Source organism: Carassius gibelio, chromosome A3, assembly GCF_023724105.1.
Source record: "Carassius gibelio isolate Cgi1373 ecotype wild population from Czech Republic chromosome A3, carGib1.2-hapl.c, whole genome shotgun sequence".
In the NCBI taxonomy this organism is placed as follows: domain Eukaryota; kingdom Metazoa; phylum Chordata; class Actinopteri; order Cypriniformes; family Cyprinidae; genus Carassius; species Carassius gibelio.
In genome coordinates, this window is record NC_068373.1 from 30422121 (window position 1) to 30448272 (window position 26152).

Consider the following 26152-nt stretch of genomic DNA (forward strand, 5'->3'; position numbering starts at 1 on the left):
CCAAGGTTTCTTTTCTCCATTCTGTCACCGATGGAGTTTCGGTTCCTTGCCGCTGTCGCCTCTGGCTTGCTTAGTTGGGGTCACTTCATCTACAGCGATATCGTTGACTTGATTGCAAATAAATGCACAGACAGTATTTAACCGAACAGAGATGACACCACTGAATTCAATGATGAACTGCCTTTAACTAACATTTTGACACACTTGACTTTGTTTTCCTAATGAATGTTGTTCAGTTGCTTTGACGGAATGTATTTTGTTAAAAGCGCTATATAAATAAAGGTGACTTGACTTGACTTGACCACTAGTGGACACCCAGGAAAACACAGACCAGACACTGTGACACACAGAAAAAATGGGGAACAAGAACATTTCAAAATAAGAGTCCACAAAGGGGAGCATAGACTGGGAACCTGACACATATAGTCCTCCTAGATTTACCACTTTAATTGCATATTGCCAACTATTTAATGTTTTCCTTAGGCCACAGGGTGGAGGTGGCTCTTGGTTCGAGGGCCCTTTAATGATTGTTCTTGTTCCCCCTTTTTTCTGAAAAAAAAACAAACAAAACTAAAATCTGATCCATCTTACTTTTATTTTGGCTATTAAAGTCACACTAAATTATATTCAACCTCAAATTATACCATCACATACAAATAAACCATCCCAAAAATAGAAATTCCACATACCTCAAACAAATATAAAGGAATAAGACTGGCGTCAATGTAAAATGATCCCTTTTCAGATGGTGATTGTTTCTCTACAAACCCGGGAATGCACAATAAAACTGCTTGATTATTTTTTATGAATATAATTGTATATAATACAGATTTAAATAATTACATTTTTTTTTTGCGGGTGGTGGGAGAAAAACGCCACCATTCTGTTTTGAACAGAAATAAAATCATTGATTAACCCCTGTAGATACAAAAAATGACTTATGCCCTATAAGAAACAATTACAGTCCGAATCGAGCGTTGAATGAAAATACATTTTCATGAATACATTTCATACATACAGAGTGAACTATCTTAATTAAACTGTTGATTGGCAGCCCTAAAATACTAAATCCTAAATGAAAAATATACCCTAAAATCAACTAAAACTAGTGGACACTAAATCACTGAACACTGAAAACTAAACTAAATTTAAGTCTTCTATTATTGTTCTGTCACAAGCTGCCAAAGACCTAAAAGACGTCAGTTTCAAAGTTTCAACTCAAATTTCGACTTCAAAGTAAAATTGTAATAGTTAATTGTATTTATCTAAGCTCTCGGTAGCATCCTGTTTTGAGTATGTTCTCCATTCACAAGGAATCTAACCACTCCCCTCAAATCTATTATTGTAGTATTTTTCCAGATCTTTCTGGAATCTGCACACAAACCACTTCCAGTAGGGCAGTTCAGAGAGATCAGGGGTGATGCTCCAGTCTGCAAAAACTCCCCCTGCTCTTCTGTAATCTCTCCATGGGACTTTATCATCTGAGTCATTGGGATAAAAATATAGATTGCTGTTTGCTACTGCTGATGTGCAGATATGGGTAGACAAGTTAGATGTATTTCTGTAATGTATCCCATTCAGACCAATACTACGATGAAATTGAACACTGTGGTCCTCATCATGGTTTTCTATAGTGTTGGTGCAGATGGCTGTACAGAATGGACACTGAACCCAACAGCACTGACAGAAGTGATCAATCAGAATCTCATCTGGCCTGAACTTATAGTCAAGATTTACAAGTAATGTATCTGTGTTAAAAGCATTGCTGATGTCAAACAAGATAGTTGCATTTTCTTCGCTAATGACATCTTCTAGGAGGTTGAAATCATCAACATCATCATGTTTGACTCCACTGAGGTCTTTCTCAGAGAAGATCAGGACGTCTGAGAGCTGCTGTGTGAAACTCTTCAACCACAAACCAGCATCTCCACTGTTGACTTGAACTTGTTCAGTGGATTGATGAGCTGCTTTCATGATCTTCTGCTGCAGGAGTTTAATGTTCTCCTTCATCTTGGGTAAAACACAGAGACTGAACTTACCAGTGATGTACCGATTGACTTCATCTCTGATGAAACTCTTGAAGTGATCTTTGGGATTATCAATGTAGTTAATGTATTTGTCAAAATCCTCGTCTTCTGCCAGTGTCTTCAGAATGTGTTTCTCCAGGTTTGATCTGTTTCCATTCAGTGATTCACAGTTTGATCTCATTTCATCTGTCAGATCTCTGGCTGTTTTCTTGTAGACGCTCTGCTCAATGGGCTCTTTCAGTTTCTGACAGATGATCTTGCCAAAAATTGCAGTTGATGTTGCTCCATGACAGTATGTCTGGAAAATATTATAGCACTCTTCTCTCTTCTTCTCGACATATATCAGAGGATCATTGGTTTCCCTGAATAGTTTATGTTGGTCGGTTATCATCTTGTTTGCTCTCTTACAAATGGAAAGAACCAAATCCACAAAGAATTGTTTCTTGAACACATATTTCACTGGTCCTTCCTGATGTTGTTTTACTTTCTTAATGATGTGATCTGTAAGTTGTTGAATGCAGCTAATGTTGTATCCCATCTTTGAAATATTGAATGACTGAATCATGTTGTCTGTCTGCTGAACAACATTTTGGACCAATATTCTTATTTCGCCTTCTTCTACTGGAGACAGAATCAGAGTATATCGAAATGTTCCTCTAACTGTTCTGTAACCATCCTTTACACCCTCTGTCATTCTTTTTTTTGTGGATGTTTTGAAAACAACATATTCAGAATAACTTGACGTTGTGAAAATATGGCTGTGCTCACTGCTCTCTTTCCAGTAGTCTCCTGGGAGACATCCTTCATCCATTTCACTGAGGAGAAGTTTCACATCCTTCAATGCATCAATGTGTTTGACTGAATGAGTGTCTCTGATGATCTTCTTCACGCTCTGCTCCCAAAAAAAATCAAACTCTTTCTTCAGTGTTTCTTCATCTTTAGCTTTGTATTTCAGTTTTAACGCAAGTTCTTTGCTCTTTTCATAGAGAGTGTTTTCGTTATGTATACTCTGAGTATCAATTTCTTTCCTCAGGTCTCGCTGCTGAACAATCTCATTTAATTTCCTCTTTGTTCCTTTTACAATATCTTCTTCAACATCTTTAATTTTATTTTCAAATGATGTTTTCCACTGAATCAGTATATTTGCATCTGTGTCTTTCTCAAAGAACTCTGACATTGATTTCTTCACTTCTTCACTTGTCTTCTTCAGTTCTCTTTGAAGATCAATTTCTTCAACTTCATCAATTGTTTCATTTTCAATTTTGTTGTGTAGTTTGTTCTCAGTTTCCAGCATAGCACTGCGAAGACTCCAGGACCACTTGCTGTATTCAGTTTCCAGTTTCCTGTAAGCTGAAATCTCCAGAGAATTTCTGAAGCTGAAGACGAATCGTTCATTCAGTAAAGCATCCCAAAGATCTTTAATACGGCCTTTTAAATCTAACAGGACCATTTCATCTGATTTTGAGGCATGAGACATAATAGATTCCTTTAGTTCTTGAATGTTCTCACAGTAGTTTGGGTTTGGTGGTGCCATTGGTGGGCTGCCCTCCCAGAGATGAGCAAAATACTTTACATCGTTCTGTACATCAAATGTAATGATATCACTAAAACATTCTGCATCACAGACTTCCTCTTTAGCAGCGAGTTTAGTCATCTCATCCAGTTTCTCCTGCAGTCGATTCCTTCCCTCCATGTTTTTCTCTACAGCTGTGATGTCAGTAACATTCTGATGCACAAACACACAGCTTGGAGACAGATTTACCTTCTTCATCCTCATGAAAGCCTGAACAACAATCTGAAGAATCTCCTGTATCTCAGCAGGATTTTCTCCAAAAATGTTGATCAAGGTCAGATTTCCAATACCAACGACAAATGTGGCAAGTTCATTGTCATGATCTCTTGTTGACCTTCCAGACTGTTCTAGAGCCCCAATACCCTCAGAATTCACAACCAGAATATAGTCAAAGTTCATCTGTGTTTTCTTCTTGTCTGACACTTTGACCAGCTGCATGAAAGCTCCTCTGGTGCACCTGCCAGCACTGACGGCAAACTCAAGTCCAAACATGGCGTTCAGCATGGTGGATTTCCCAGAGCTCTGAAGCCCTAAAACTGACAGCACAAAGACTCTCTGGTCTCCCAGTTTCTGGACGAGTTGATCTAGAACAGCAGAGATCCAGATCACAGGAACATGAGCAGCATCTCCATCCATCAGCTCCAGTGGAAATCCAGAGATCATCATCTCAGCTGCAAGACTCGGGAGAGAAGAGAAGTGAACCTGCGGGTCTTTCTTGTTCTTCTTCACAGATGAACATGATTCATAGATCTGACCGATCTCCCTAATGATGTGCTCCAAACCAAAAGCTGCAGCCTGAAGATCCTCAGATAACCATTGAAGTTCTGCATGTTCAACGGTCAGTTTTTCTGGTACATGTTTATCTTTCAGTTTTAAAACCGCTGACAACTTTTCATAATATTTGTGATGTAGAGCAGAAAGATCAGCAGATGTATATTCATCCAGGAGGATTCTGAGCCATTTAAGGAAAAACATTTTATGCTCATCATGAGAACTAATTTCTTTAATGAATAGCTTCATAAACTCACTGATGTCAGATTCATGCTGTTGTTCTCTGATTTTCATAATTTCTGAGTGTTTCTTACTTATTTCAATTTCTGTCTCATCTGCTCGAGGCCGATGTAGTTCTTTGTTCTTCTGACTCCACTGATGCCACAGTTTCCCCTGATGAGGCAGAAATGATTCTTTGATTTCTCTCAGATCTTTCTTCTCCAGTAAACTCATCATCTGCTGTGCTACTTCTCTTCCTCTCCTGCAGTCATCATCATCTTTCTCATCTACTCTGATGTCTGAGTGTTTGGACACATCTTCAAGTCTGAAAGTGGAAGATGATTCTGAGAGACAATAGTTTATGGCTCTTCTGAGTTCATCAGAAACAGCTGGCTGACATCTGTCTTTCAGACCAATTTTATATTTTCCTTTATGCATCAACGTGAGATTTGAATCATCCTCAGTAAAAAGACAAAAGAGTGGCTTTGTGTTCCCATACAGGTTTTGTATCTTTTCTGCATGTTTGTCATTCCTGTCCAGTTGTGGTAGAAGAACAACATTGACTGAGCTCATTTTAGTGAGGATCTGGAGCTGTTTCTCATGGTCTCCTGCGTCACCGTGTAGATTACAGAATGCTACACACTCATTGAATTTATCTGTGTCTCTTCCAGAAGGGCAGAACCAGGCGATCTCCACCACTCCATCCATCATGACTCTGTTTTTGCTGCTGCCTGGACAATTCCTGTGGAAGAATGTGTTGTGTTTCTCATTGATCAGACTGTTCATCAGCTGAGACTTGGATGAAGACACAGAGCCAAACCTAAATAAAAACACCATTGGAGTTTCGGCCTTGTAGATGGGCTGGGTTTGACTGACGATTTCATTATTGATGTTTTTCATCTTCCAGCTCTTGTTGATTTGTCTGAACGTCCAGAGAGGAAACTCAATCTGTTGAGTGAATGGATCAGGAACAAGCAGAGGCAGAGCGTACTGACACTGGGACAGTTTAGTGACCATCAGCTGCTTCAGAAAACCATCAGCACAATGAAACACTGCCATCTGAACATCCATCGGATGAACAGGGTCAGATTGGTTTGTTCCTTTGTTTGACAAAGACACCGCTTTGAATATATCACCACTGTCTTCAGATAAGTCAGTATCTCTTTGTTGTGTTTGATCCTGTTCACTAGCCTTGACATGAATGTGTCTTGCTCTGTAGTTCATCATCAGTAGTTTTTGTACTAAAGTCTGAATCAGCTCTTCTTCAGCACAAGATTCACGGGCCAGTAATGAATGTTCAGTTAACTGAAGGACATCAGCAGCTCTAAGGTTACACTGCCTGGCTTTAAGATGAAGTCTATCAAAGAGATCCTTTGTTGTTTTAAAAAAATATTTTCCTTCATCTAGTTCAGATCTTGTTTCTTCTGTTGAAACCATTATCTGTAAAAGAAAAAGCATAATTAAAAAATAGAGTTATTCTATATAGCACTTTACCATTGCTCAAGGATGCTTGATGTACATTACAATAAGAAAAGACAACACCAACAGAGTAGAAAATAATGACAAACAAAGGAACAAGCGGAGTATCCCAAAATGACAAAATAGTAGTTTAGAGCAAGGATAATTCAAACAAAGAAAAGTGGATTATTAGACAGGGTTGCACACAGCAGCAAAGAATAATGCACAAAGAAATACTGTCATGTACGGTGATACAAGAAACACAGGAGAGATCCAAATGCAGGTGCGAGGGGCAATATTTGAGGGGCAATCCAAAAGAGTAAACAGTCCAGGCAGGGTCAAAAACCAGAAATTCCAAAAACATAAAAACAAACAAAAACACACGGGAAGAACAAACAAAAACACACGGGGACTCGACTCCGACAAGGACTCCGTGACAAAGACTGGGTATTTATACACAGAAGGATAATGGGGAAACAGGAGACAGGTGGGGGAACAATCAATTAACTAAAACAAGGAGGAAGGTGACCAAATAAGGGAACATGAAGTGATAAGATGACAGACACCGTGGGAACGGAGGACACCTAGTGGACACCCAGGGAACACAACTTAGACACTGTGCCCTCTACGTAGCGGCTTCCAGACGCTCTACAATAGACAACACATAGACCAGGAGGGAGGCGGACAGGTGGAGGCTCAGGGGGAGGGACGAAGGGCCAGACTAACAGAGGGGAACAGGGACAGGAGTGAAGACACAAAACAAGAAAACAAACAGTAACATGAAGCCCCCCCAGGGCGGAGCAGAAGACCACCACGTCCTCGTGGTCGCTGCCAGAGTCCCCCAGGGTGGAGCGGATGACCACCACACCCCTTTGGTCGATGCCGGAGTCCCCCAGGGCGGAGCAGCAGACCACCCAGTGACTTGACTTGACTCTGGAAGTTCAACGGTGACCTGCCTTGTCTCTGGAAGGTCCCCGGTGTGACCGGCCCTGGCTCTGGAGGGTCCACTGGCACCTGACTCGACTCTGGAGGGTCCACTGGCACCTGACTTGACTCTAGAGGGTCCACTGGCACCTGACTCGACTCTGGAGGGTCCACTGGCACCTGACTCGACTCTGGAAGGTCAACAGGAACTAGCTCTGACTCTGGATGGTCAATGGTAACTAACCCTGACTCTGGAAGGTCGAGGGTAACTAACCCTGACTCAGGAGGGTCCATGAACACCTGACTCGACTCAAGAGGGTCAACCGGGAACTGACTCAACTCTGGAAAGTCAATGGGCACCTGACTTGACTTTGGACTGCTTGTAGAGACATGAGACGCCTCGGCTTCGGGCACCGCCTCGGCCTCCGGAACGGCATCGGGCACCGCCTCCGTTTCCGGAACGGCATCGGGAACGGCCTCGGGCACCGCCTCAGCCTCCGGAACAGCATCGGGAACGGCCTCGGCATCGGGCACCACCTCGGCCTCCAGAACTCAGCCTCCGGAATGGCATCGGGAACGGCCTCGACCTCTGGAACAGCATCGGGCACCGCCCCAACCTCCGGAACAGCATCGGGCACCGCCTCGACCTCCGGAACAGCATTGGGCATCGCCTCGGGGACGGCGGCGGCCTGCTCGGGAACGTCCTCCTGGACGGCAGTGGGCTGCTCGGGAACGTCCTCCGGGCTTTGAGGAATGGTAGACGCCTGTCTCCTCCTCCTTCGCCCTCTATGATGGTGAGTCAGTGGCACCTTGACGGAAGAATCAGGCGTTGAGTCAGCCATCTTGTCAGGCAACACGGGTGTAGATTCGGCCATCCTGTGCTGCATCCCACTGAGCATGATGGTAATGGGTAAACCCTCAAAAGTCCAGGAAGTCCAACCCCTTCAATTGCCTGGATTGAGGAAAAGGGTCATCCAGGCAATTATTAAATAATTCTTTCAGTGCTGCATCATTATAGTCCAACCCGACTGCCATGGTCCAGAACAATTGCGCCAGGCCACCCACCTCACACCGCCTTTGAAGAAGGGTGGTCAAATTTGAGAGTCTCCACCTCCGTTCCTCCATGGTAGCTGGGGAACAGATGCGAAATCCCACACCGCTGGATCTAAGCATGACGGAGTCCTTCTGTCACGTACGGTGATACAAGAAACACAGGAGAGATCCAAATGCAGGTGCGAGGTTTATTTGAGGAGCAATCCAAAAGAGTAAACAGTCCATGCAGGGTCAAAAACCAGAAATTCCAAAAACATAAAAACAAACAAAAACACACGGGAAGAACAAACAAAAACAAACGGGAAGAGCAGACTCTGGAAAGTATCATTCATACGACAAGGACTCCGTGACAAAGACTCAGACAGACCGGGTATTTATACACAGAAGGATAATGGGGAAACAGGAGACAGGTAGGGGAACAATCAGTTAACTAAAACAAGGAGGAAGGTGACCAAATAAGGGAACAGGAAGTGATAAGATGACAGACACCATGGGAACGGAAGACACCTAGTGGACACCCAGGGAACAAAACCCAGACACTGTGACAAATACTAAACACATCCTGCTACAACATAATTTTAATTGTGTTTCCCTTTACAGATTTGCACAAAAATATTAAATTTAATAAATGTCAAAAAAAAAAAAAAAAACGGCATCTCCATTAGCCAATATTTATACTATTACTATTACAGTGGAGAAAAAATCATATCAAAAGATACCATATGGAGACCATATCCTTCCCAATGGGGAGGTAACATGAAGGTATACATCCTATGGACTCACTGAATTAAGTACTACATAGGCAAGGTTTCTGTGGTGTGCTCCCCATGAGGGTAGAACTACCAAGCACAGAAACAAGACAGATCAGATGTCCATCTAAGGGAAACACAATCCTGGTTATGGACAGGATGGTGAATAAATACACATAGGGCCTCAAGAGTAGGCACTACCTTTGGAGCACTAATCCATTATGAGAGATCACTTGAGAGATACTTACATGTAATAGACTCATGTAGTGAATTTCTGGACTCAATACGTTCAAATTTGACTCTCAAAAAAGTGGAAGTGCAAAAAAAGCTCTAAGTAAAAATAAATAAATAAATAAATAAAAAAATAGTACTCAGCACCCTAGGTGAAACTGGTTCCATTCTCAGATTATAAAATCTGGCAAATGTGTTCGGTGTATCTCAACAAGCAGCTTTACAAATCTCTGCTAATGAGGCACCATTCGCTAAAGCTAATGAAGCAGTGATGCCTCTGGTTAAATGAGCCCTCACTCCCAATGGGCATAGTAAAACTCTGGCCTCATAGGCCTTAAAGGGGGGGTCAAATGCTATTTCATGCATACTGAGTTTTTTACACTGTTAAAGAGTTGGATTCCCATGCTAAACATGGACAAAGTTTCAAAAATTAAGTTGTACGTTTGAAGGAACAAAAATACTCCTTCCGGTTTGTCACAAGACGTTAGATGGAGCAGAATTTCCTTATATGGGTCCTAAGGGCACTTCTGCCGGAAGAGCGCACGCTCCCGTATAGCAGAGCAGAGACGAGACATTCACTGACCAGAGCGAGAGCGAAATGTCACAAAAGAAGTGTGTTTTTGGTTGCGAGGGCAAGACAACCCTGCACAGATTACCAAAAAAAACAAAAACATCAAGGGACCAGTGGACGGAGTTTATTTTTAAAGAGCATCGACGGAGTTGTGCAAGTGTTTTTGTTTGTTCCCTGCATTTCAAAGATGCTTGTTTTACAAACAAGGCCCAGTTTGACGCAGGATTTGCATATCGTTTATTTCTTAAGGATAATGCAGTCCCAACAAAAAAGGGTCACGATCGTGTGTTGGAACCACAGGCGGTGAGTAAAACTGCTTCAAATATCTCTGTGTTGTTAACTTAGCTATCGGCGCGTAAGCACATCAAGTAAACCTTGTACACCTTTAAAGAAAAAAAAAAGACGACATAAAGTGGAACTTATTCATTTTCCAAAACCGCTAAGTGTAACGGAGGCCAGCGAGTAGTGCTGTGCAGGTAAACCTCCCCGATCTCAAGAGACGCACTAGCAACAGACACTAGTGGCTGTAGCCATTTAGCCTCCTTGTTAGAGGAGACCCGGGTTTGAGCCCTGCTCGGAGCGAGTGCGAGGAGCGTCAGAAAGGACCCGGGAGAGAGGGGTTACATAAGCAAATATATACAGTTTCAATACATACCACATAGAGACGCTGTTGTAGTCGTTGCTGCTGCTGCTCTCGTTCAGTTTCAGCCTCGGGATCTGATTCTGTATCATAAATAAACGGCTGAATCTGACTGTTAGCCATGGTTTGTTTTGGATGATGTTTTTTTTGTTCCTCATGGTAATGTCACAACTTCCAAATGCTCTCAACGCAAAAGCCTACTCGCACTCGTGATTCTTTAGCTCCGCCCACACGTCACGCCTCCAGCGGCTCGTGTTTTTCAGAAAAAAATCGGCACAGACTATTTTTCTCTTATAAATATAATAAAACTAAAGACTTTTTGGAGATATGAAGGATGCAGTAGTACTCTATAGGTACTTAAGATTAACAGGAGATTGAGTGAAAATGAGCATTTCATCCCCCCCCCCCCTTTAAGGAAACCATCCACAATCCAGTGGGGAATCGTTTGTGTGGAGAAAGCATTCTCCTTTTCATGACCTCTAAAGATGACAATGTCACGGTGTCTGTTCTGTGTTTCCCTGTGTCTCACTGCAGGCACTACAATTTCCACAAAGCCTTGTCCCTTCATCATAGTAATTGCACTCCTGTTAACTGCACTCAGGTGTCTTCACTTGATAGTCATCACCCTGCCTATATTAACCGGTCTTTTTCTCTTTGTTTTGGTTTGATTTTTGGTTTTGACCCCCTGCTTGTTGGATTCTGATTTTGGTTTATTAAAACTCACACTGCTTTTGGATCTCTCGTCTCCTGTGTTCCTGTGTTCCCGAACGTTACAGAAGGACTCCATCATGTCGAGATACAGCGGTGTGGGACTTCATACCCATTCCCCAGCCAGTATGGTGGAGCGGAAGGCAAAATTCATCAAATTAACCACCCTCCACCAAGAGGGGAATTGAGGTGGGTGGTATGGCAAAAGTGTTTTGGACCCTGGCGGGTGGAATGGGATATAATGATGTGGCCCTGAAAGACATTTTCAACACTGGTCTGGATGACCCGGTGCAAAGAAAATAAATGGATCATTTGGATGCTTTTGATTTCTGGGAATTCATTTTCTACTTAAAACATCGGCCTCTGTGGGATACCCCAGCCACACCTGTCTCTCCTGGTGGGTTGGCTGACTCTAGACCGGGGTCTACAGACAGGAGGACCACCAGCCCAGCACCACTGCACAGTATGGCCACCAGCACAGCGCCACAGCACAAGGTGGTCGCCAGCCCAGCATCACAGCACAAGTTGGCCACCGGCCCAGCGCCACAGCACAAGGTGATCGGCAGCCCAGCACCATGGTGCAAGATGGCCGCCAGCCCAGCGCCACAGCACAAGGTGGTCGCCAGCCCAGCGTCACGGTGCAAGATGGCTGCCAGCCCAGCGCCACAGCACAAGGTGGTCGCCAGCCCAGCGTCACAGCACAAGTTGGCTGCCTGTCCAGTGCTTCTGCACAAGGTGATCGCAAGCCCAGCACCATGGTGCAAGATGGCCGCCAGCCCAGCGCCACAGCACAAGGTGGTCGCCAGCCCAGCGTCACGGTGCAAGATGGCTGCCAGCCCAGCGCCACAGCACAAGTTGGCCGCCTGTCCAGTGCTTCTGCACAAGATGACAGCCACAGTTGACCCTCCAGAGTCGAGTCAGGTTCCCGTTGACCTTCCAGAGTCGAGTCAGGTTCCTGTTGACCCTTCAGAGTCAAGTCAGGTTCCCGTTGACCCTCCAGAGTCGAGTCAGGTTCCCATTGACCCTCCAGAGTCGAGTCAGGTTCCCGTTGACCCTCTAAAGTCGAGTCAGGTTCCCGTTCACCCTCCAGAGTCGAGTCAGATTCCCGTTGATATTCCAGAGTCGAGTCAGGTTCCCGCTGACCTTCCAGAGTCAGGTCAGGTCACGGTTGACCCTCCAGAGTCAGGTCAGGTCACCGTTGACCCTCCAGAGTCAGGTCAGGTCACCGTTGACACTCTAGAGTCAGGTCAGGTCACCGTTGACACATTCCAGAATCAGATCAAGTCACCATTGACACTCCAGAGTCAGGTCAAGTCACCGTTGACACTCCAGAGTCAGGTCATGTCACCGTTGACACTCATGAGTTAAGCACTACCACAGTTAGACCTCAGGAGTCAAGTCAAGTCACCGGTGATCTTCAAGGACAAAGTCAAGTCACCCGTGTTCTTCATGCGCAAAGTCAAGTAACCAGTGTTCTTCATGGGCAAGGTCAAGTCACCACTGATCTTCATGTGCAAAGGCAAGTCACCAGTGTTCTTCATTGACAAAGTCAAGTCACCATTGTTCTTCATGGGCAAAGTCAAGTCACCAGTGTTCTTCATGGGCAAAGTCAAGTCACTGACTATCTTCATGGCCAAAGGCAACTCACCATTGATCTTCATGGGCAAGGGCAAGTCACCAATGATCTTCATGGGCAAAGTCAAGTCACCAGTGTTCTTCATGGGCAAAGTCAAGTCACTGACTATCTTCATGGGCAAAGGCAAGTCAAGTCACCATTGATCTTCATGAGCAAATGCAATTCATGATTGAACTTCATGAGCAGAGCCAAGTCACCAATGATCTTCATGGGCAGAGTCAAGTCACCAATGATCTTCATGAGCAGAGTTAAGTCACCAATGATCTTCATGAGCAGAGTCAAGTCACCATTGATCTTCCTGAATCCAGTCTAAACACCATGACACTACCAGAGTCTCTCCACGTCTCTTCGGAACTAACAGAGTCTCTCCCAGGGCTCTGAACCGGTTCAAGGAACAGAAACGAAAACTGGAAACGAACGAAATTTTGACAGAAACAGAACCAGAAACAGAAACTAAATTTACATTTATTCATTTAAATAAAATGTTATAGTTCCGAACAGAATCGAAAATTTGAAATGGTCATTAACCGGTTAATTTAACGTTATTTTATCATTCCATTTAATATTTGAAATTTGCTGTCAATGAATCATGAATTCCAGAAGTACGTCCTATGCAAATGTGATGCTGAAGCCAGCGAGTGAAATATCGGCTCAGCTGTGAACTCATGTCACAATGGCAATGCACCGCCCTTAGAGTTTATCTGAAGATATGTGAGATGAATTCAGCAGATCACACACCTGCAGCACTTCTGTGAATGGAGAAAACTGAAAAACGAAAAAGGAATATAGGCATATACACTAAATATATTTCACTTAAATCATATTGGACAGATTAATGAATCGAAAGAAAAAGTGTGCTAAATTACGTTCACTGTGACACGTTCCAAAGTTTTCGGAAAGGGAAATGAAACTGCAGAGAGAAGTTTTCTTTATTTTGCAAAAGCTTTACAGTTTTAATTATTTAGCAAAAGCTGACAACTTTGAATAATGTCTTGCTTCTATATAATCAACCAGCTTTGGTATGATCATCGTGCTGATACAACATCATTTTGCTTTATTAAAGCCTGTACATTAACAAAATAAAAAAAGAGTTAAAGAAACATATAAAAAGTTAGACTGCTCCATTGTACAACATGTTGCGTTCAGAGTGACCACACCTCACTGTGCTGATAAAGCCAATTTTAAGGATGATGTTTTAAGTAGATAAAAGTACAAACACTATATAATAAATAATATTTTAGCATCTAGATATGCAGGAACATGGAAACATTTGGATTCATGCCGGATGAGAGATGCAGGCATCAGCTTCAGCTTAAATTTTTTGTTTTTATTTTTTGGATTGACGTTTATAGCCTAAACTTATTTTGTTTTAGAGAGAAACTAATAGCTGTTTTTATAATGTTTGTAAACATTTTGCTTTAGACTACAGGCATTTTAGCCATCATTATTTTTTTTTATTTTTTTTACAATAAGAAAAAAAAGAGAACAGAGACCCGCGATTAGAAGCGCGGGAGAGAATAGTCTGCGCAGTTATGAGAGGTAGAGAGAGAGAGAGAGAGAGAGAGAGAGAGATGACGCACACTGTGTAATCAGATGTGGCTAATTCCTAATGTTCACCCCTTCATGTTTAATAAATCAAGAGTTATGATCTGCCGAGCTCCCTGTCGGTGTCCTCCTTCCAACAAAGCCAACGAGCTATAGCACGGTAAGAACTGTAAAGCCTGCATATATAGAAACGACGCACGTTACATTATTATTTGGCAAAATATAGACCAGGGATCCTCAAATCTGGACCTCGAGATCCACTTTCCGGCAGAGTTTAGCTCTAACCCTAATCAAACACACCTGAGCATGCTAATCAATGCCAATTAATGTCTTTGGGATCATTAGAGAATCCCAGACAGGTGAGGTTGATCAGGGTTGGAGCTAAACACTGCAGTGCATTGGACCTCCAGGGCAAGATTTGAGGAAGGGGGATATAGACACATAATATTGTTTTTAAAAAATTATGTTATTAACCGGTATTTTTTCCACCCAAACCGGTTTCGGAACGGTAATAATTCAGAGGAACGCAGGAACACAAACGTTAAAATATTGATTCTGTTCGGACCGATTAAATTTTCTTACCGTTTTCAAGCCCTGGTCTCTCCGCGTCTCTGCCGAACTACCAGAGGCTCTCCACGTCTCTGCCGAACTACCAGAGCCTCTCCGCGTCTCTGCTGAACTACCAGAGCCTCTCCGCGTCTCTGCCGAACTACCAGAGCCTCTCCGCGTCTCTGCCGAACTACCAGAGCCTCTCCGCGTCTCTGCCGAACTACCAGAGCCTCTCCGCGTCACTGCCGAACTACCAGAGCCTCTCCGCGTCACTGCCGAACTACCAGAGCCTCTCTGCGTCACTGCCGAACTACCAGAGCCTCCCCGCGTCTCTGCCGAACTACCAGAGCCTCTCTGCGTCACTGCCGAACTACCAGAGCCTCTCCGCGTCACTGCCGAACTACCAGAGCCTCTCTGCGTCTCTGCCGAACTACCAGAGCCTCTCTGCGTCACTGCCGAACTACCAGAGCCTCCCCGCGTCTCCGTCGAACTACCAGAGCCTCTCCGCGTCTCTGCCGAACTACCAGAGCCTCCCCGCGTCTCTGCCGAACTACCAGAGCCTCTCCGCGTCTCTGCTGAACTACCAGAGTCTCTCCATGTCTCTGCGGAACTTCAAGAGCCTCTCTTTTCTGCGGAACTTCAAGAGCCTCATCACGTCTCAGCCGAACTCTCTGAGCGCTCGACTGATCTTGTCGTGGTCACGAAGGCCACCCTTAACTTGTACATGTTCTCTGTTTCAGACTTGCCTAACCAGACTTGCTCTCCTGTGTCATCGATCCCACTGTGGTGGTATTCTACGCCACCCAGGTGGGCTTCTGTCTCGATTGCATGGATGTGGTGGTTTTCTGCGCCGCCCTGGTGGCTATATAGTTTTATTTATTAGCATTTCTGTATGTGATGATGCAGTACCGTCTAAGGGCCTGAAGATCACATGCGTACAGAGTTTTGGTACAAATCTCTTCTTATGATTCTTAAAGGTGAGAGATTAATCAAAGAGAGGTTTATTTGCAGTAAAGCACATTATTACCTAGTGTAAATTTAAATGTAAATTAAAATGTATGCATTTAGCAGACGCTTTTATCCAGAGTGACTTACAGTGCATTCAAGCTATAAATTTTTACCTATCATGTGTTCCCAGGGAATCAAACCCCCAACCTTGCGTTTGATAAGGCAATGCTCTACCAATTGAGCTACAGGAACACTAGTGTAGGAATGCAACTGGTGATTTTGATGTTATTTTGCTGGATTTTAGGCTAATGCCATATATGCTTGAATATACAGTTATTTGAATTCTATGGGCCCTATTTTAACGATCTAAACCTTCACCGGGGCCCCACTGACCCCAGCTACGACCCTGATTATAAGCAGTAATAGGCTGAATTGCAAATAGGTAGCCTAATACTAATACATGCAATGACTCTCCATCATTACATTTTTATATTTATGTAGCCTACACATGCACAGAGGCGCATTTTCTACCAACGGGCTCTTTAAATAACAAAAAAATATTGCGCCATTGACTTAAGACTTTAGACCAGGTTTGAGTTGATCTTTTTCAGCTCCTTAAAATAGCAATGCGCCAACAATGTGCCTGAACACACATCTTTTTTAGACCAGCACACCCATGGGTGCACAAATTGGCTCAAATGCATTTGCTAATTAAACAATGTGACGCCGGACTGAAACTAGCAAACACACTTGCGATGCGCTTTGCGTCGCATTGTGCCTGGAGTTTGATAGGGCCCTATGTGTTTGGTACATGAAATACATCAAATGATATAGATGCAGAGTATAAACAAATGCACTTGACCTTCTTTGTTTGTAATGTAGAACAGGATGATATGAGCTAAAAGGTAAAATCCATGTACTTTCTAATGTCAGAAATTAACAACAAATGTTAATGAAAATGTGCAAAACAGAAAATAATCTCAGGTGACAGCACAAGGACCTCTGGATGTAAGAGATGTAAAGCATATTGCCAAACCATACTACATTATGAACTGCCCTGAGACATCAATAACCCTGTATGATGAGCACACACTCAAAAGTACAACTCTGTAAAATTGCTCTACAAGAGCAGGATTGGACATCTCTACAGTTTTGGATCCAAAATGTCAAAAAACAGATACAATTAGATTACAAAACACTATATACTGTAATCAAACTTTTGCATCCGATGTTAATTAAAAGTTTAAAAAGTCAAATTTTGACATTGTACATCTTCTGTATTATACAGTTACACTTCAGCCAGCACATACCTTTTGTGTTGCCCTGGTTGCTCTTGTAGTGGTGCGCTCAGGGCTCTCATTCTTGACTGTGGTTTTATCTTTTGAAACAACAGAAACAGTGGAAAACAAATAGTATCAAATTATTGGAAGTGGTAATTACTGTGCTGGAATTAATGTAGTATAGTTATTTTTGGGGTAAAACATTTATACTATTTAAAATAACTTTTGGGGAGTAAAACTTTTCCTGTTTTATGCATGAAACCATAGTTCCCTTAGGTAAGGAATGAGACGCTGCACCTCTACTGGGTCACTATGGGGAATGCCATCAAAATGACCTATGTCTGAAGCACATGAGAAAACTCCATGATGTCATTAATAGAGCACCTGGAAGTATAAGAAGGTCCTTACAATAAAAACATCAATTTGTTGTCTGAAAGGGATGTAACCAGGCAGACCCTAGGCATGGCAGAGACAAAGTGCCTTGTTCCCTATCCCAGGTAACCATTGTTATATGCGTAACTTGAGATGTTCCCTTTCAATGGGAACTTGCACTGCATTCCCTGGTGGACACTAAGGGGAATGAAATTCCCACTCTGCCATGCTGAGGAGGATGCCTGCCTAACTGCGGCAAAGAACACCAACAACAATAGACCGGCATACATTGACTTCAACAGATCTGCCAAGACACACTTATGATATTGGTGATATTTGATTTCTTGCTTGATCCTAACAAAGGAAACATGTCTCAACCATTAAATCTTTGACAAAAAACTTCCAGAATAAGCAGCCTATAAAGTGATTCAAACAGACTAACCCTCGTTTTCAAGAAAGCTTAGGTGGGCTGCCAAATGCTACTGATCCAATGGAGGCAGCCAGAGGTGTAGTGGTAAAAAAAGAGGTGGGTAAACTATAAATTCTTGGTGACCACATAATGGTCACTGTAAGGTGGGCCACTACCTACCGGTGTGCGTGTACCCTGATGATATAAAGTTTACTAAATGACAAAACAGAGAGAACAATTTTCTTTAAAGGGGAATAGAGAGGGAAGCTTATATCCAGGGGTTCCAATGCAATGCACTTGTTCGTAATGATTAGGGATGTGGGATTATTTTAATAGTCAATTAATCTGTTGAATATTTTGTCAATTAATAGGTTAGTTGTTTGGTCTATGTGGATCAGTGTTTCCCCAAAAACCCAGGAATGGTCCTCAAATGTCTCGTTTTGTCCACAACTCAAAGATATTCTGTTGACTCTCACAGAGGAGAGAAGACACTAGAACATATTCACATTTAACAAGCTGAAATCAAATTTTTTTTTTACTTTTGTCTTTCATATATTTTATCAATGACACAGACTGCAATGACACAGACAGCTTCATTGCAGAAGGACATCCTTTTGGTCACGTGGTTCACGTGAGATGATTGACAGCCTTACAAACTAATGATATTGCACTGATGTCATAGCTGACGCGAATCAATAAGAGGAGAGTAATCGTTAGCTCTGTTAGCTGTTTTAGCTCTTCAGATTGCATAAATCAGTGTAAAATAAACAGAAATGTTATTCTGTATGACGAAATATTTACAAACATGTCATAAAATTATTATCTCTTCAAACGTGCGCACCATTGGTCTATAGCCCTGGCGGATCGCAAATACACCGGAGATGAGATGAATGGCTGCTGTATGAGTAATGATTTCTATTCAAAATAACGAACGTTATTATTCTTACTATTATAAGCCTATTATTAATTGCCGGATATCCATTTTTTAATCTTGATGCAGTCTGTTGCGTGTCGTTCATTTTGAACGAATCTTTAATATGACTCAGGACTATCGAGTTGTCTCAGAGAGTAATTTGTTCATTTTGTGTTGACCGCACATGCGCATTACACAACATATGGGTTCTGAATCGACAGGTGAGGTCTGAGTCTTTTATCAGAATCAGAATCAGAATGAGCTTTATTGCCAGGTATGTTTACACATACGAGGAATTTGTTTTCGTGACAGAAGCTCCGCAGTACAACAGAATGACAGCGACAGAACATAAAACACATAATAAAAGAATAAAAAATACAAATAAGTAGATAGTGAATGACAATATACAAATTGACAATTGTAGGCAGGTATATTACAAAATGCAGTTATGTTTGTACATGTATATTATGTGCAAAATTTTAGTGTATACTAAGTATGTGTGTTAGATAAATAAGTGTATGTGTATATAAATATAAAGTGTAGTGTGTTCCACAGTGTAGTGTATTCTTCCTGTCAGTACCATAGAGATGGGAAGAGAAACGATTAGTTCATTTTGCTTGAACGAGACTCAAAGATCTGAGTTAGTAAAATGATCCGAACTTCCCACTGCTACTGGCAACACCGCAAGCAATTGGTCAACACTGACAAGTTGCAGCGCAATATGAAATACTTAATCTTTAACAACAAACAACCTATGAAACTTATAATGAACAATATGAAACTAAAACGACATAAGCTTAATTTAAAATGTCATTGGAACTGTAGGCTATTTAGAGGTGGATAAACGTACTTTGAAGGTGGGTAAACGCTATTTCCGAATTTTGGGAGGTGCGTAAACGGCGTTTACGTGCATTTAGCCTCCACTACATCCCTGGAGGCAGCCCAAACCTAGTTTCCTTGAGAAACTGAGAGACCAAAGAGGAACCTTAAAGTTTGGGGAGACTAAGTCAAAGAGCAGCTTTTCAAAAGGGAACTTTCCTCAGACAGCTACCATCTATGAACCACCTAACTTACCTCCAATACAGATGAGATAACCTGAACTAGATCATATCATGAGAAGGAAGCAAGGACTTAGATACCCAAAGCCATTGGATAGACAAAGGGAAGTCCATCAGAGGAAACCATTCTAAACAGGTACATCTTTGATAAGCTTCCGCCTTCAGAGGGAGACTCTTTGGAGCTTAACCTAAGAACCAAAAAAGGGGACCGTCCACTTAACCTTTTAAGCGTACAGAACCACATGTGGTATTGTTGTTTCTGTGCCACTAGGCGTATGGTCCCACATATGGGATCTTGAATATTCAATGAAGTCATAATTCCCGAATTCAAACTGTGCATTTGCATTTGGCTGAGCCAAAGATGGACATGATCAGTATTTGTCATATACAGTAATCACAACGATGCAGTGTTTTTATCAACATAATGTTTAGTTTAGGTTTCAGACATTTAAAGTTCCTATGATATGAAAATTTCACTTTCTCAGGTTTTTTAACATTAATATGAGTTCCCCTAGCCTGTATATGGTCCCCAAGTTTCTAGAAATTTGAATCGGTGTAAATCGAGATTTTGCTATCTTTCTCTGCCTTTGAGAAAATAGAAGCTCAAACGGGCTGATCTTGAATCTCCTCGTTGTGATGTTATAAGGAGGAATGTTACCTCCCCTTTCTCTGCTTTGTCCGCCCAAAAAATTTAAACAAATATTTAAATTTTAATTCAGTCGCAATGTCAGCACAGGCGTTACAAACAGACTTTTATGATATGGATTCGACAGCACTGGCACAAACAGTGACTTACAGTGTTCATTAATGCCTAATGCTTACTGTATTAATGTGGAGTATTCGTGTGTATGCTGTTAGTTGTGGTGAAAGCATTTTGTGAGAGAAAACGTGTTGCAATAATGAAGAGATCGCTGCATTCACACGATAAACAGACTCTGTCTACTCAATGCTCATCACTGCAGCCTTTCATGTGATGGGAAAAGATCGAAAAAATAATTATATAATCAACACTTCCACGATTCGTTAATCTTGACAGCTGTAATAGTAAAAAAAAAAATATATATATATATTTGAGAGGGGTTCCAGATTACGCATTTCGAATGCAAAGATGTCATCCAATCAGAACAAACAGTTGTCGTTTACTCAGAGTCTCACAGCAGACACGCCCCTTCAAACAGAGCATTCAAGCCAGAGGGCTAATATCAGGATATAAAAATGCTTTTTATTTCTAAATTTTAAATGTAAAAATCATACTAACAATATAAGTACACCTAAGGAAACATTAAAAAGAATATAAAGAAAAGTAAATAATCCTTGTCATGGGACCTTTAAATAAACATAAGCACTAGTAAAACAATTCTTTATAAGAAGTCTTTATAAGCTTTCCATTGAAAAACAGCGATCTGTCGTCGATGCTTGAGGCTTAGATCTTTATAATGATACATAGTTTGTCAAGATTACATTTGTCCCGTTTCATTTCAATCTATTCATAAACACTGACACGTGCGAGTTGAAAGGCTTTCAGGACGAGGGCGTCGGGGTAGAGGCTAAGAGGTTAAACCCCCAAAATCGCTGCACAAGATGGCCGCCAGCCCAGCACCGCTGCACAAGATGGCCGCCAGTCCAGCGCCGCTGAACAAGATTGCAGCCTCAGTTGAATTTCCAGAGTCAAGTCAGGTCCCTGTTGACTTTCCAGAGTCAAGTGAAACAACAGTTCAACTTCATGAGTCTAGTCAGGTCACCATTGATCAGGTCCCTGCTGATATCCCGGAGTCTAGTCAGGTCACCGTTGATCAGGTCCCTGTTGATATCCCGGAGTCTAGTCAGGTCTCCGCTGACCGTCCAGAGTCAGGTCAAGTCACCATTAACACCCATGAGTCAAGTAAAAACCACAGTTAAACTTCATGAGCAAAGTCAAGTCACAGTTGATATTCAGGAACCAAGTCAAGTCACTAGAGCCCTGCACGGGCCTCAAATCTAGGCCCGAGCCCGGCCCTGGCCCGAGATGCTCAGGCCCTAGCCCGACCCGTGTCTGACAGCTCATCAGAATAATCAGCCCGAGTCCGACACGAGCCCGTGTTTTTATTTATTTATTTATTTATTTTATTACACAGCGGAAGCCTGCCCTATTTGCAACACTTAAAAAGGGGTCAGTTTTGTGTTATGTTTCTTTTCATTTCTTTTTCAAGTTAATTTAGAAAAATGTTTGGAGCATTTTTTTTAAAATGACGATTAACGTTAAACAGTCGAGCCAACAGCGAGTAGCCTAAAACATATTTAATCAATTAAGCCTCTCAAATTAATGCTAATACTTTACTTGGCTACAATAAAATCCATTTATGAAACACTTCAAGCATATCACACAGACAGTTAGTTTAATAAATGTTTATTTATTAAACCACAGTGAGTAAAATAAAATAAAAAATTGAAATACTGAGGCAGGCTCGCAACAGCGCTCGCAAACGAAATGAGAAATAGCCTACATTCTAAACAAATTAAATTAATTAAAAACAAACTTGCAGGTTATCTTACCTCAAAAATGCACCACAGAACATGTCCATTCTTTTTTCCATTAGTTTCCAACAGTTAAACGAAAATAAAGTCCAGTCAAATGAAAAGTTAGAACAGTCTCTTACAGATCATTATGGATAAAAAAGAATAGCATCCAGAGTGGAAGGTTTTAACCCAGTCCTTCTCTCTTCTATCACTCTTCCCACTGCGCTGAAGACACGTTCGCTGCTGCTGCTGACGGCACACTTAACACAGAGTGAGCCAGTCTTGACAGTTGCGGTAGCAGGGTTTCGTGCTGTTTACATTAATTTACATTATTTTAGAGGCCTATAACAGCTACTACTACAATAAGTGGATATAAGTGAAGTATAATCGTGGGTCGCGCTATTACGCGTGCGCGCGTGCATGAGACTGTCATGTCAGTATGTCAGTTTAATTATAACGGGTTGAATTATCAGATTATGAAAGTTATGAGGTTATGAAATGTCTCTCTATTTTTGTTTTTCTATCATCAACGTCAACTTTTTCTTTTTTTATTTAATGTCTAAAAATATAAATAGAAGGATAACCCAAAAAAGGCCCGAGGCCCGGCCCGCATGTGAGCTATAATGTGAAAATTGGCCCGAAGCCCGGCCCTAGGGGCATAAATAAGTTGGGGCCCGTCGGGCTCGGGCTGAAATGCAGGGCTTTACAAGTCACAGTTGATCTTCAGGAACCAAATCAAGTCACAGTCGATCTTCAGGAACCAAATCAAGTCACAGTCGATCTTCAGGAACCAAGTCACAGTCACAGTCGATCTTCACGAACAAAGTCAAGTCACAGTCCATCTTCAGGAACCAAGTCAAGTCACAGTCCATCTTCAGGAACCAAGTCAAGTCACAGTCCATCTTCAGGAACCAAGTCAAGTCACAGTCCATCTTCAGGAACCAAGTCAAGTAACAGTCGATCTTCAGGAACCAAGTCAAGTCACAGTCCATCTTCAGGAACCAAGTCAAGTCACAGTCCATCTTCAGGAACCAAGTCAAGTAACAGTCCATCTTCAGGAACCAAGTCAAGTCACAGTCCATCTTCAGGAACCAAGTCAAGTCACAGTCCATCTTCAGGAACCAAGTCAAGTCACAGTCCATCTTCAGGAACCAAGTCAAGCCAGGGCTTGGGGGCTGGCTATGTCAGGATCATTAGATGGAGTGAACATGAACTTCAGTAGAGGGCACTCCACTCAGGACCATTCCACCCATCAACCACCAGATGTCACTTGGACACTAGCACCTGTCATACTGTTGCACCACACCCGAACTACATTCCCCATGAGTCACTGCATCACAATCACCTTGCCACACCTGCACCTCAATCATCAGCCAATTTCCTTGCCACACCTGCACCTCATTTACACACACATAAAAGCAGCACAATCACTCTTACTCACGGCAAAGTCTTGTTTAGCCTGTCTGACATTTCCGGGTGTTTTTCCTAGTGTTTGTTCTTCCTGTGTATGATCTTGGATTGTTTAAACTGACTCTGATTCTCTGCTGCCTGCCCCGATCTCTGCTCGTTACCATTTATGATTCTGGATATCCCTTACATACCTGATGCCGTTCCTGATTTCTGCCTGCATGACCATTCTCTTAAAGTTTCTGCACATGGATCTGAACCCCTCTGACTCCTTGTTACACCTGCAAATTGACCACATGACTTTGGGGTTGTGGTTTAAATCCAAATGTTATGCAGTTAAAAAAAGGCTGCTTCTGAGGTTTTCACTTGGGTTCATAACTCAGCTCATCTATGCAATTATACTCAAATATCCAGATCCATGTATGTTAGGGGTCTCCAAGCTCAGTTTAGCTCCAACTAAAATCAAACACCTGAAGCAGCTAATCAAGGTATTTCTAGGTATACTTACACTTCCATGCAGGCATTTCAAGGCAAGTTTTATTATTTTTTATTAAGTAAATTATTCATCATTGGTGCTGTTTTTGTTTGTAATGACATAACACACCAGTTAGGTTTTATTGAAGTGATAACATTTAGAGTAAAAATATATAAACAAAGAAATATATATAACAGGTGAAATATCAGGAAACAAACTGATTTCTTACCGGTCTCATCTTTATTCTTTTGGAAGATGTTTTGCCTTGCTAACACTGTGTTGTAAATGTCTGCAGTGTAGCACTGCCGTTGATTTTCATTAAACAGATGCTCAATGTTGTTTATCAATTCACTCATCTCTGATTGTTTGTTCAATCTCTTGTTACAGGTCTGATGTCTTCCTCCACATTTCTCCAGGAGCTGCTCCAGAACAATTTTGTTCTTCACATCATCAATTATAGTGTCACACTCTTCTTCTGTCTCATAGGTTAAGAGAGTCATCACAAATTCAAGAACTTTGTCACCAAACACTCTCTGAAGCCATTCAAATCCCATTTTATCAGCATCTGTTAACTGACCCAGTCGCACAACAAAGATGAATGCATGGATTTTATTTTCATTCAAAAGTTGATAGATGAGATGATGCACAGACTTTCATGTAAACTAATCATGTTTATTACTGACACATGACGTCCTGCTACCTCCCTCTGTACAGGAACTATCCTGGATGTTTCTACAGTTTTAAAGGGTTTTTCTTCTCCAAGTAGAATGTTTTCAGGTTTAAACTGGACAGATTCAGAATTCCCAAACAGTGCAACAGTCAGGGGTGACTCTGTATGACCTAAAGTAAATACATGATTTTAAACTCCACAGTGAAACTATGACATGTGTGGTTGTTATTTCAATATATATTTTTTTGTATTTTACCTATATTTCTTAGAAACTATATCAAATATTTTAATACTCACCTCCTTCTGTAACCTGTTGCTCCACGGAATTCTCTGAACCTTCTGAATTTGCAAATTCATCACAGACCAGATAGCGTCTACTGTTAGTTTGTGCAAAATTCTCTATTTTCTCTCTAAGATTAGGAGGAGGGCTGCCTTTCTTGAGTTGGTAATGTCTGCTAGAACATTTTTTTATAATTTCCTTTATAACATCATTGACTTCAGTCGGCTCACTGTCTGATTCTTGTATGCTGAGTACCATGGTATGTTCATAAACCTTGTCGGAGAAAGAGTGCAGCACCTTCTCCACATGCTCTTGATCTTCTCTTGAACACTGATCATTTTTGAGGACCAGAATGATCACGTGTGGTCCTGGATCAGACAGATGCATACACTCTTTCACTGCCTCTGTGATCTGATGATCTGAGAGATGTGGCTGAAGCAGGTGAGGAAAGTTTACGACTGACTTGAACACTCCCCTTTGTTTCTGCACTTGATCTGGAGCCTCACTGTCAAACATTTTTCTACCTATTATTAAGTTACCTACTCTGCAGTTTTCTGACAAGCTGTTGCCCAGCAGAACAATCCGCAGATCACCCACTGAAGCACAACACTGTTATGAAAAAGGATTATAAGAAAATTAAATGTATAAAATGTTCAAAGTTTCAGAATCATAATTAACTATACTTACAAAGTGTGTGCAAACAACAAATTCTAAAATTTAATTTAGATACTTACTTATGAGAGGTCTCTCCTTGCTTTGCTTCTTCTGGGAGAAGTCTGCACAACTGCCGCTGAAGAGCAAGAAGCATTACAACTAAGTTTGAATAGACGGAAACGGTAATATACCGGGCTGTATTCAAAAGTACAGAATTAATTAGTAATGCTAAGTGCATTGTGTAGGTATATAAAACAATTCAAGTAAACCAAATTTCATGAATGTGTTTAATATGAATATCTCAATTACAAGTACTATTAATGGACTGTATGATTATAAGACAAGGCCATTTCTTTAAGATGTAGCCTACCTTTTGAAAAAAGTCTTTTTGAAGACTGAATCTTGTCCTGTCTTGATTTAAGTCCTAGAAAATGTCAAAGATTTTCCAGTTACGTAATTTATTGGTCATTTTATAATTTACCAACATAACTACGACAATGCTTGCTTGTACTTTCGTATGAGCTATATTTATAATG

The 26152-nt window shown here is 41.7% G+C and overlaps 1 protein-coding gene across 1 annotated transcript; it reads right to left on the minus strand.

Moving 5' to 3' along the window:
- Nucleotides 1-1039: 1039 nt before the first annotated feature.
- On the minus strand, nucleotides 1040-25478 carry LOC127943260 (interferon-induced very large GTPase 1-like). The gene is made up of 4 exons (XM_052539588.1): nucleotides 24980-25478; nucleotides 24242-24487; nucleotides 16913-16980; nucleotides 1040-6030 (listed from the first exon to the last, which is right to left on the minus strand). Exons 1-4 carry the CDS (start codon nucleotides 25476-25478, stop codon nucleotides 1318-1320), a joined length of 5526 nt encoding a protein of 1841 aa, XP_052395548.1. The 3' UTR covers nucleotides 1040-1317.
- Nucleotides 25479-26152: the final 674 nt, after the last annotated feature.